The sequence below is a fragment of the Macrotis lagotis genome, chromosome X, assembly GCF_037893015.1.
Source record: "Macrotis lagotis isolate mMagLag1 chromosome X, bilby.v1.9.chrom.fasta, whole genome shotgun sequence".
In the NCBI taxonomy this organism is placed as follows: domain Eukaryota; kingdom Metazoa; phylum Chordata; class Mammalia; order Peramelemorphia; family Peramelidae; genus Macrotis; species Macrotis lagotis.
The window spans coordinates 478507068-478520144 of NC_133666.1; the positions used below are offsets into that span (position 1 = coordinate 478507068).

The 13077-nt window shown below is 33.0% G+C and overlaps 1 protein-coding gene and 1 non-coding gene across 4 annotated transcripts in view; one reads left to right on the plus strand and one right to left on the minus strand.

Moving 5' to 3' along the window:
- Positions 1-6666, minus strand: part of CDH19 (cadherin 19) — a 135458-nt gene extending 128792 nt beyond the window's left edge. For 2 of the 3 annotated variants that reach the window (XM_074199403.1, XM_074199401.1), the window contains exon 1: positions 6321-6408. Coding sequence is in view for 1 of the 3 variants with exons in the window: in XM_074199402.1 (XP_074055503.1) it covers positions 6321-6384 (64 nt within the window). In the remaining 2 variants the exon portion in view is untranslated. Of the gene's footprint in view, positions 1-6320 lie in introns of all 3 variants that reach the window. The other variant, XM_074199402.1, reaches the window with a different exon arrangement.
- Positions 430-492, plus strand: LOC141503794 (U7 small nuclear RNA). The gene has a single exon (XR_012473100.1). It is a non-coding gene; the product is annotated as a U7 small nuclear RNA (small nuclear RNA).
- Positions 6667-13077: the final 6411 nt, after the last annotated feature.

Consider the following 13077-nt stretch of genomic DNA (forward strand, 5'->3'; position numbering starts at 1 on the left):
ACATGCATAACAAAAAAATACTACATTTTGGCCATGTCCAAATGTCTTTCACTATTATTATTTTTATTATTACTGTTAGATTGACCAACATTACAGAAAAAGAACATGAGAAATTTTGAAGCGGGGGTATGTGGAAAATGAGGAATTAGTGTACTATTGGTGGAGTTGTGAACTGAATCAGCAATGCAGCAGATAAATTTGGAACTAGTTCCCAAGGATTGTTAAACTATGCAAACCCCTTGACCTAGCAATATCTATTCTCTATCCAAAATAAATAAAACAAAAGGGAAAAAGACCTACATGTGGAAGCACATTTATAGCATCTCTTTTCTGGTGACAGGGAATTAGAAATTGAAGGAATATCCATCAATTGGGAAGTGACTGAACAAATTGTGGTATGTTATTCTGAAATAAGAAATGATGTGATGAAAGTGTTACAGCTCTTTTAGAATTTGTCTAGTAGGTTTTCCTGTTTATTCTAGGAAGACCAGAAAATATTGATGAGCAAAATGTTCAGAATAAAAAAAAAAAACTAGAAAGGCTTATGAGCTGCAGCAAAGTGAAATTTACTGCGTACAAAGTAACATATATATTGTAAACTGATTAGTTGTGAATGACTTGGCTCTTCTTAAGATAAGTCTGAAGGGCTTATGATGAAAAATGCTATCCTTTCCCAAACTGAAGTATATTTTTTCAGAAAATTTTCTTGGGGCGGCTAGGTGGTGCAGTGTGACCTTGGGCAAGCCACTAAACCTTGCAAAAAACCTAAAATATTTTTTCTTGAATTTTTAAATTATTTTCTTGCCATAAATTTTATGGAATTGTTTTGATAGACTACACATATAATCTAAAGGGAAATGCTACCTTTCTCAATGGGAGTAGGGCAGGGAGGCAACAAGGAAGAGAATTTGGAACTCAAAGTTTTAAAAATTAATGTTAAAATTGTTTATACATGTAATTGGGAGAAATAGAATGTTTAATAAAATTAGATCTGAGAGTAAAAGAAAAATTATAAAAAAATGAAAATCATTATAGGCATTGTTTCTTTAAATAAAAGAAATGACCTTGAAAGGAGAACAAGAAAAGAACATTCAAGATTCATCATACTCTGAAAATTGTAACCAATATAAAACTGTAAGAATCATAAAAGTAAGGGTTACAGATGAAACAGGAACTTAAAGTCAATGGAAAATAGAAAGAATGGGAGTGGCTAGGTGGCACAGTGGATAAAGCACCAGCCCTGGAGTCAGGAGTACCTGGGTTCAAATGTGATCTCAGACGCTTGATAATTACCTATCTGTGCGGCCTTGAACAAGCCACTTAACCCCATTTGCCTTGCAAAAACCTTAAAAAAAATAGAAAGAATGGACCTATCTCCTACTAAAATCTCTAGAATGAATATTTTGAAGAAATTGTTCAAATACTAAGGATTCATAGTCATATTTACAGAAATCTATGTTGCAACTGTGATAAAGGAAAGGATAAATATATTGGGTTATATTACTCAAAAATTCAAAAGCTACAGTTGAACAAGTAATATTTTACCCAATAAAATTGCATTTTAAATACCTTAGAATAATTTAAAGTATTCTTAATGAAAAATAAAAGCAGAATTGAGGAGAAACCTTTAAATACAAATATGAGTCAAGGGAAATTTAGAAAGTTAAAAACATTTGGTTATTAAGAGCTAATTTGTTGCACGTCATGCAAGGGAAGGGAAGGGAAGGAATGAATGCAAGGAAAGAAAGGCAAGAGAAGGCAAGGGAAAGGAAGAATGATGAAATGCATGCATTTCAATGTGGTGGGCAGAAAAAGAAAATATATTTGAACACAAATATTTTATTGGTAAAAAAAGAATTAAAACAACATATAGGGCCCTAAAGAGTTTTGTTCCATCACATAGTTCTAAGATAATTAAAGAAAAGGGAGCAAAAAGGAATATAAGGGCAAATAACTTAATATTTTTCATAAATTGTATATTCAAGACAAAGAGTATACAAGCATAAAGAAGGGGATAAAGTGAGTAACAATCTCCTGAACTGCCTTCAAATCAAAGTAGCAAAATTAGTGTTGAATACCAACATACACACAGAGAGCCTGGTATCAAATATCTTAACAACAATCAGAAAGCAGGCCAGGAGAAGGAAAGAAAAGAAGATGACACATAGGAAAGTTAAAGTCAGGGGAAAATAGTCATATTAAAAAGAGAAAATGTGAATATTATGAGAAAATGAAGAATGGCTCTTATTCACTAAATGAAGAATGCCTCTTATTCATTGAATAAGGAATGCCTTTTATACCCTGCAGTGTACTTCCTTTTGGATAAGAATTAGTGAGAGCAAGTAGGAATGAAATCTGAATTATTAGAGGAAATATTTAAATTAACAAGATAATATGTAATTTCAATATTTGATTTTTTTCTATCTGCATGCTGTTTCATGCACTAGAATATAATCTCCTTGAAGAAGAGACATTCATTTTTATCAGTTTTTGGTCACTAGCAAAATGCCTGGAAGATATGATGAAATTAAGCACTATTTGTTGATTATTTTATTTTAACCCACTCACATTGAAGAAGAGGAAACAGAGACACTGCCAAATTAGGAACTGCAACCTATTCTTTGTCTAAAGCAGATCTCTATCAGATGGGTCATTTAAATTCAGCAATCCCTAATACCCACATGGATTAGACAGACAATTTCTAGTCTCGTGGATCTTAATAAATTATTGCAAAGAAGAAGGATACTTTTTTTTTTTCCTTCTTGATGACCATGTTCTCAAACTGTCCTCCATGGGCTACTTGTTGGTGAAGTTTTAGCTTAGAAATAAAAGAATTCCAGCATGGGAGAGAGCAAGACATTGTCAAAAATAATGACATTCATCAGTAATGTTTTGAAATGATATTTCTGTTACATATCTTCATCTGAAGCTCTTCCAATTGCTTTTATTGGATCTATCCTTGGAATAGTTTGGGGAAGTTAGAGAATTTCCATTCCTGGGGTCTAGAATAGCATCTTTCTCTGGGTTTCCCAGAATTTCAAAGGGTCAGGATGCTTGACGTTACTTAAGTCACAAAGGGCCCATAACATTGTCTGACTTCCTTTCCTACCCTTGAAGTCCCATTTCTAATTTGGAAAAAAATAACAGGCAAGGGAGAGCAAAATTTCAGGGGAAGAACAAGTCCAGGGTGATTACAATATTTTGTCAATACTGCTAACAAAAAAAAAATACCCTGTGATATAAGAGTTAGGATAATCTGCTTTTTTACAAATAGAGTTAACTTTTATTGCAGCTTAATTTGAACTCAAATCTTCCTAACTTGAGTCTCACATTCTCATCCACTGTTCCACTTATAAGCCTAAAATCAATCACTCAATCAATAAAATGCATTCCTTATGGTTCAGAGAATTAATGACTAATTCAAAATATCACAGATAAAAATACCCAAAATAATCTCCAAGGTGAATGCTGTTTATTAAATTTGCAAACAATGAAGACATTTAAATATAAGCATTTCTATTAATTCTCTAAAAGTATCATCCATCTACTCTACATTTTTGAAATATCTCCCTATTTCTGTATATGTGCTCTCTCTCTCTTTAGAATGTAAGCTTCTTAATACAGAGCCCCCATTTTTTTCTTTCTCTGAATCTCTAAATACATGTCTTCCAAGTATACTTGAAAAGAACCGTAAGGAAGTTAGAAGCTAGAATCATCTTTATGCTTCCAATAATTCAGTCATGAATTTCAAATTTTTATTAGTTCCTTAAAAGTAGTTCTACAGGGGTGGCTAGGTGGTGCAGTGGATAGAGCACTAGCTCTGGAGGCAGGAGTATCTGACTTCAAATCCAGCCTCAGACACATAATAATTACCTAGTTGTGTGGCCTTGGGCAAGCCACTTAACACCATTCATTGCCTTGAATAGAAACCTAAAAAAAAGTAGTTCTACAATCTTATTAATTCTTGGAAATAATTTGTGTTGATAAATCCAAAAATTATTTATTTGCTGATACATTAGGTAAAAGAGGAATCCTGTTCTCAAGGGAGGCTAATTGAGAAAATATGGAATAAGAGGAAAATGGATATAAAAAGGGAAGCAAACAAAATACTGTTATGTATGCATAAATAGTATGCAATACAAATAAAATATACAAATATAAAAAGTATAACTTTTTCAGAATTTTGCAAACATTTTCTAAATATTAGAAAATAGATATTAGACCTAGGATTTCTATAATATAAGGAGCTCTTGGGTGAAGAAATTGACTCTACCAATGAAAGTCAATATCTGTCTGTGTCTTTGTAGTCTTAGAGAGATGTCTAAAGAACTGAGAAATTATGACTTACACAAGCTTACATAGGCAGTAAGAAACTTGAATTTCAGGACTTCCTGTCACTGAAGACTGTTTTCTATTCACTATACAATTCTACTTGTCAAAATAGAATATTCTAATAATAACTGAATTGAAATTATATTTTCATAGCCTCAAATGACAAAAAGAAGATAGAAAATTAGATTTTTTTTCAATGGGCAACTAACCATCCTGGTACAGTGTATTATCTTAGTTCTTTCATATACAAACCACATTAATTTCTGTGTCTCATTTTCATCATTAGTTACTGAAGAACAAAGAAAAGAAAAAGAAGAAAAGACAAGAAGATGAAGAAAATCTAACTTCTTTCTAGCTCAAAATTTGTTTTGCTATTATCCTTGAAACCAAAACAATAATTTAGATATGATATGGCTACAAAGGAGAATTTTAACGTAATTTTGTCCTGGATTATTCTGCTATGGAGAACAGTAGTCAATTTAGATTTTGTTAAAATTAATTGTTATTGTGTATACAGTGTTGGTGGTTTACAAAAATCTTTCCATATATCATCTTATTTTATCTTTTAATTGAATTAGGTTGAATTAAATTTCTGAGGTCTTTTTCCATGCTGAAAGTCTGGGATTATATGATCTACTAAGAAGTACAGATATTGTTATTCTTATTTTGTAAATGAGGCCTTAATGTATATGGAATTTCATTAACTTTCTCAAAGTTATACAGTTAATAAATAGTCAAGGAAAGACTTGAACAACTCCAAATCCAGTGATTCTACTTCATCAAAAAGCACTGAAGTTAAAAATAAATTTTGGTGGCTATACTAAAATAATTCTTTATCAATTGATATTACAAGTATTCTATTTCATTTTCTCATCAAATTCAAGTAAATATATTCTTCAAAGTATTATTTCTGTGAGTGTATAATAATAAACTATACAAAAAAGTTGCTTAACAGATGTTTGTATGATTTCATTGAATAATTTTCCCCTAGATATATTTTAATTGAAACACATTTGCACAGGATTCATTTTTGCTATAACCTATTTCCAAGGAGAAGACTATTATTCTATAGATCTCTCTTTCTTTATATTATGGAGTAATTTTGAATCTTCCTAACATGAGAGATCTTAGTGAGATTAAATTCATACTACATAGGTTTGATTGATATTAATTTAGTGTTAAAAGCACTATGCAATTTGTACTTTTCAGAGAATTACTTTCATTTATTTGTTTTCCTGATATTAATATTCAAAAAAATAATGTTTTAGAGACTATCTGGATTATACCTTGATTGATAATAGTATTTGTGAATTACATATAAACATCTGAGAAATAAGTTAAATAAAAAAAGTTAATGATTAAAAACTTTGGCAATAGGTGAGACAATTAAAAAAACAAAATTAATTAGCATAATCTCTTTATATATGAACCTATAGAGTACTGGTTAAATTACATTTTATCCTTTTCATATCAGATAATTAATTATATTTAAGTATATACTTTATTATTCAAAATTTTAAGGAAAACTTCAGTAAGCAGTAGCATAATTTTTAAAAGGATACAACATACATAAATATTCTTTCTAATTCTAATGTGGAACTTCCCATAATTTTTCACTTCTTGTAATAAAGAGGAACATATATTCTATCATAAATAATCTTGGAAGATAGAGGAGGAGAATAGGGGAATTAAAAAATTTTAAGCAAAATTTTAAGATAAATGATTACTAAATTAATTAAAAATTAATTAGTTGCAAATTCAATTTCCCATGGTCCTCTGAAAGAACAGTTAGAAATAGTCAAGGTAGCTCTCATCATTGAGAACACTTTAACTCAATACATTTTGAATAACTTTGAAGTCTTCATGAATTTTGAGTTTATTGTGTTTTAGGAGTATAACCTCTAAACATTCCTTGAAGTAGTTTTAGGTAAGTTTTCTAACACAAGAATTTCAAATAATACAGAATAGCAAAGTTATAAAGAACTTACCTGTACAGCTTGTCAGCCCTGGGAGGCTTGCAGAGATTGGAAGTATAAAAGTAAAATTAAACATTTGGTGAAGGGAGGGAAAGAGTTCTTTTGACTTCACAGTCTACTCAGCAAGCTTCAGAAGTCACAGTTCCCTTCTAGTTACATACACTTGTGCTTTTAGTTCCTGATCCTGACAGTATGTCACTGCTTTCTGAGTGCTATTTTGGGTGCTCTGAGTAAAGCTAGGAACACTGGGACTTTTGTGTAAAATATCATAAGGGCCTCTGATGTTCATTCAGAGACTGGAATTAAGATGCAGACAGCTCCAGCAAGCAAGGCCCAAGCAGATTTTTTTTTCTTTTCTTCACAGAAGTCCCCACCAGGGAATAAAGTACTTATTGGCCAGTAAGGGAGGTGATGAGGTGGTAATTCATCTTGTGGGAGCGAACTTTGCAAGTGAAAAGGACATGCCCTCTTATTTAGAGATTAGCCAGTGAAACAAATGATCATTTTAGAGCAGTCAGAAAAGTTGCTTAAGAGAAGGTTTTGTACAGTCTATTTATGCCTTCTGGCAGTTTCTTTACTAAATCATTTCTGTTCAGAAATCAAGGAAAGTACAGCATGAGAAAGCAATGGCCAAATTATAATTTATAGCCTCAGCTGCTTCACAGTGGTTTTAGTAAACTGAATTTTTTTTTCTTTCTAGTGTTGTTCATGCAAGCTATTTTTAGTGGGGATTATTAAATACTTTTTCTGGCTATGCATCCTCTGACCTAATCAGACTTAAGTAAGAAAGAATTGGGCAAACAGTCGTTTGAGACATGATAGCTGCTTTAAAAAATAAAAAGCTTTAATATTTTCAGTTTTGTAATATGCAATTATCCATGAAAAGAATGTAACAGAAACAATAATCTTCTTGAGTTGTGTTGCCATTGGAGTGGAAAAGAGGGAAAGAGTGGGGGAAGAGAAGGAAGAGATGTAGGGATATTCATTCATTGTTTGTGTGATACTGTATGATATAAAATCTGCATGATATAAAATAAGGCCCAGAACGGCCTTAGTTATTGACAAAGGCTTAAATTGAGGCATAAGGGGGTGAGGATTCAGAAGTTGTCATATTTCCAAATGCCACCCTGCCTTTTCTCTTTTGAAAATGGAATAGGATGTCTTCCATGTCATCAACTGTCATTCATGTAGGAATTAAAAGTTACATAATGGTATGGTGTTACTTTTTAAAACAACAATAAAAATCTTTGCTCCAGAAGATTAAAATTAGGCTATGACATAGTTTTTCATGAAGACCACAACCGTTGCTCTTATCCAAGGATGTTATGTTTTTCAAAGGGCAATTCTAATATTATTTTAAGTATTGTTTTCCGCATCACAATTAAAATCAATAAATAATGGAAATCTTATGACAGAATTATTTAGCATGCATGGCATATCTAGCATATTACTAGATGAAGATACTAATTAATGCATTACAGCTCATTTCTCAAGCTTTTTATATTTTCCTATGCCTCCAGATATAATATGAATTATTTTAATTATAATGGTTCATAACAATGTATATAGTTTCCAGATTCAGCCACAAGTAAGAGCAAATTTTCATTTGTTTAAGTGTTTAAGAATATTTTATGTCTATTCACATTAGCTTTTGAATATCAATCTACAGTCAAACACTGGCAAGAACTTTAAATTTAAACAAAATGAAAGGTCAATAAAACCATTTGAAAAGAGGCGTAAAAGTTCTAAGATGGTCAGCCAATAATTGACAGAAAAAAATGAGATAAATCTGATATTGTAGCAGAAGTAAATGAAGAGATGAAGTAAAAGGGGAGAATGGAGCAAGCAAAATAACTATGGAAAATATAGTAAACTAAGTGAGATTTTACAGCAAATAGAGGTGACAAGGGTTGTTTTTTTTCGGTCAGTTCTTCAGAGTTGTGATCATTAATCCTACCTTAGAGGAGTTTTTCAATCTTTCAACTTAAAAATAAAAATTTTTTTGGTTTTCCTCATTGTCATTTTCTTACAAGGGAATCTTATCATTTTGTTTGTTTGCTAATTTATTTATTGACCAGGCAATGGAGTTAAGTGCTTTGTCCAAGGTCACATAGTAAGTGTTTGTCTGAATAAGTCTGAGGCCATTAGTCTGAATGATTCTGAGGTCATATTTGAACTCAGGTCCTCCTGACTCTGGGATCAATGCTCCATCCTCTGTGCCAGCTTAACACACAAATGAATCTTAGATGTGACCTGTCATTTTAGGAACTAAACAAAGGAAAACATCATTAGTTCAACTACTCTAAATTATATCTAATAAATTCTTTCCAGTGTTTTTTCCAAATATCTAATGAGAGACAATCCAGTAACTTCCAAGGCAGGCTTAAGTTCAAATCATTCTAACTCTCATTGACCAAATCAAACCCTACTTGGTTATTGTTTGTGTCCTGATCAGAATGAACATATATAGCAATTGTTTCTCTTTTGACTAGAAACTCTGAGGTCTTCCCCTCCCAGACTGATTTTTTTTTGATTAGGCAAAAAAGACCATATTTTGCCTGCTTTCTTTCTTGTCTAGTCTTTTTGTTTTTGGTTTCTCATTCCTTTTTTTAAAAAATTCTATTTATTTTTATTTTTTAAGTATCTAGATTTTATATTATTATAATAATATTACAAGAGTAAACATACCCCCCAAGAAGAAGACAAACCTCAAGAATAGTGAGAGAGAGACAGAGAGAGACACACACACACACACACACAGAGAGAGAGAGAGAGAGAGAGAGAGAGAGAGAGAGAGAGAGAGAGAGAGAGAGAAATGTACTTCAGTCTGTTCAGATACCAATGGGTCTGTCTCTGGGGTGAGATGCTTTCATTATCATAAGTCTACTTGAGAAGTTGCTTCAATATTTTTCCCCACAGTTGCCATTATTATCTCTATTTCCCTCCACTCTATTCTTCCCCACTCTCATTTATTCTATTATTTCTCTCTCCCCTTTCATCCTGGCTCTGTTCAAAAGTGTGTTGAATCTGACTACTCTCTCCCTCAATCTTCCCTCTCTTCTATCACCTATCCCCCCCTTTCTCACTCCCCCATTCCCCTTTATCCCATACCTTTCTTTTCATTTTTCTCTAGGGTAAGATAGATTTCTATACCCTATTAAGTGTGTATGTTATTTCTGCTCTGAGCCATTTCACCTTCCCCATTCCACTCCATTGAAAAAGATTTCTCTTGACTCTTATGTGAAATTTCTTAGTTTCTTCTTTATCTCCTTTCCCTTCCTCCCAGTAATTTCGTTTATCATCCATTGACTACATATTTTTTACTATATTACACCATTATGTTTGGCTCCTTCCTTTGTCTTGTCTACATATGCTCTTATAAATCAGAAAGCTCATATGAGTTATCAATATCTTCTTCACATGCAGGAATAGAAACAGCTCAATTTCATTAAGTTCCTCATAGTTAGTTCTTCTCATCCACTCCCCCTGTGGTTCACCAGAGTCCTGTACTTGGAGATCAAACTTTCTGTTCAGCTGTGGTTTCAATAGGAAAGTTTGAAAGTACCTTGTCTCATTGAATGTCCATCTTTTTTCTCTGAAAGATGTTTAGTTTTGCTGGCTAGTTGAATCTTGGTTGTAAACCAAGATCTTTTGCTTTCCAGAATATTGTATTCCAATCCCCCATATTCCAAACCCTTAATGTAGATGTTGCCAGACCCTGTGTAATCCTGACTATGGAGATACTGTGGTTGAATTATTTGTTTTGGCAGCTTTTAGAATTTTCTCTTTGATTAAGGAGATTTGGGATTTGGCTATAATATTCTTAGAAGTTGTTCTTTTGGGATCTCTTTCAGGAGGTGACCGGTGAATTCCCTCAATTTCTATTTTACCCTCTGCTTCTAGGATCTCAAGGCAATTTTGCTGTATTATTTCTTGAAAAATGAATCTAGGCTCTTTTCCTAGTCATGACTTTAAGGTAGCCCAATAATTTTTAAATTATTTCTTTTGGATCTGTTTTCGAGGTCTGTTGTTTTTCCAATGAGATATCTCACTTTTTCTTCTAATTTTTGGCTTTTTGGGAAGAGTTTTATTTCTCCCTGATTTCTTGCAAACTCATCAGCTTCCTTTAGATCCATTCTGAATTTTATGGAGTTATTTTCTTCAGAGAACTTTTTTATCTCCTTTTCCAGCTGGTCAATTATACTTTTTAAGACATTCTTCTCCTCATTTGCCTTTTGTTTTGTTTTTTTCCATTAGACCTAAATTGGTTTTTAATATATTATTTTTCTTCAGTATTTCTTTCACAAAGCTGCTTGTTTGTCATGATTTTTCTGCATCACTCTCATTTCTCCTCCCAATTTTTCCTCCCCCACCCTCAATTGCTTTTCAAAGTCTTTTTTGAGCTCATCAATAGTCTGAGGCCATTTTCTATTTCTCTTGAAGGTTTTGGATATGGAAGTTTCAATTTTGCCATCATCTGAGTATGTGTTTTGATCTTCCATGGGACTAAAGTAATTCTCTATGCTTAGATTCTTCTTTTTCTGTTGTTTACATATTTCCTCAGCCTAAAACTAATTTACAGCACTTCCAAAGCTTTGGGGTTTTTTGGTGGGGACACCACACTGGGACATTTATTCCTCCAAGGTCTTATGCTTTCTTGCCTGTACTTTGATATGTAGATGACCACAGCACTCCCCTTTGCCCTGGAGCTGAAAGGAGTGGTCCTGGGCTATCTTAGTATGTAAGGCCAAACTGAAAGCTGGATCTGGGTGTGGGTAAACAGCAGAGTCCTGCACTCAGGGAGAGCAGAGTAATTTCTGCCTTCTCCCCTGACCACTTACTGTGTATGGGCTGTGTTCTGGAGGTGCAGGCTGGTTTCCCCCAATTCTCATTGCAGGTTCTGAAACTGGGGATCCCTCACTCCACACTCATTCTGGTATAGCAGAATTCTCTCCCTGCCCCTTCAAGCTGTTCCAGGGCTGTGCTATGACCATGGCCTTTTCAAACTCCTGGTTCTGGTGAGACGCACCTTTCCCACGGAACTCCTAAATTGTTTTGGACTGGGAAATTATAACACTCAGTCTTTCTGTGGGTTATGCCCTTCTTAATTTTGGTTAGAGTCATAATTTGATGACTTTTGGAGTTTTGAGGGGAATGAGTTCCTGGGAAATGCTGCTTTCATGTTGCCATTTTGGCTCCACTCCCCCCTTGTCTAGTCTTTATCATGAATGAAGAGCTATTAAAAAACTTAGCTTAGAAAGATCAATTTCTTATATTGCATATTATCCCATCACCTCCTTGATATCATGGTCCTCTAGAAAATGAAGTACAATGATTCTACCTATGTCTATTCAACAGGTAGGTTGGTGTCCTTCCTTATTGAATACAACAATGATGTCACTTTGTTAGAAACAAATTACAACCTATCTCACTATGACTGATTAAACAACATGAACTCAAAATGCTCTACTACAGGTCAGGTACAATTAGTCCATGTGAGCACCTGGAGTGCTTTCTCTAAACTTGCATATATCATGATTCCTTTGTGCTATTTCAATCCTGCTTTGCTCATAGAGCCAGCACCCTCTCTCATGAGGACATATCATGTTGGGTGGTCCTGTGCCAATATCTCCCATCGTGCACAATAAATTCTTAAGAGAGAGTTTCTGAGACCATTGTGAGTTCTTACCTTGTGTGATTTCTCCATAAAAATAGTCTGTATGTTTAGCATTCTCACCACATGTCCTTATCACAGTTTTAGTAACATGTGAATGCTTTGTAGTTTAGCTTGAGAACATTTTTCAAGTCTTTTCTTCATTAGAAGTCAATAACTTTTCAATAAATTTAACAGGGAAAGAATATCCAGCCATTGAGATTTATTTCCATCTGAATAAATGTCTTAATCTTTTATGATATGGAACTGAGTGAAGCTATGGTATTTTGTTTCAAAAAGGGAATTTCTAAAATTCATAAACAATAATTTTTCTTAATATGACAACTTATATTAATTCATTATTCCTTCTATAGATTCAAGACTTCCAAGCTTGTTAGAATTTTTATGAAAACAAAAATAATTTGGGGGTACTTGCTTAATAGCCTGATAAAGACAAATTGTATAGGTTCCCTTGGACTTCTTAATAAAAATAGTTATGATTAGCAGTTAGGAAAGCACTTTCAGTTATAAAATTGCATTTTCATATTTTCAGTTCTCAAGTCTTTCCAATGTTTTCCCTTGGATAAATATTTTCTTCTTCATAACTAGAGTTAGCAGCTTTTTATTGTACTTGTTTTGCTATTCTTACAAAGTCATGAATTGTCTGCCATAATTCAAGGTGATGGATAGCAGCTTTTCTAGCAGTCAAAGTCTCTTAAAGAATTTTCTTTAATTTTTTTTTGAAGAGTCTCCCTTTAGAACCATAGTTTTTTTACATATTTCTTTTGAGCAATATCTAGTCTTCAAATCATCATAATGAAAAATGCATGAAAATAGCGTAATGAAATGAGTGTATGACATAGAAACCAATTAAAAGAGTGAAGAAACCAATTGGTTTCATCTAGTCAGGATCAAATCTTCTGTCAGACTGGTGTTGAGAGGAAAAATATAGATAGATAGATAGATAGATAGATAGATAGATGTAATCATTGCTGCCAAAAATTGAAACCATATCAAAATTAATACCAACTCTAAACCAAATTTCATACCCCTGCAATAAATAACTTTTCCTGATGTATTAATTTAACCAAATGAAAATTTTTTAACCTGTGTATA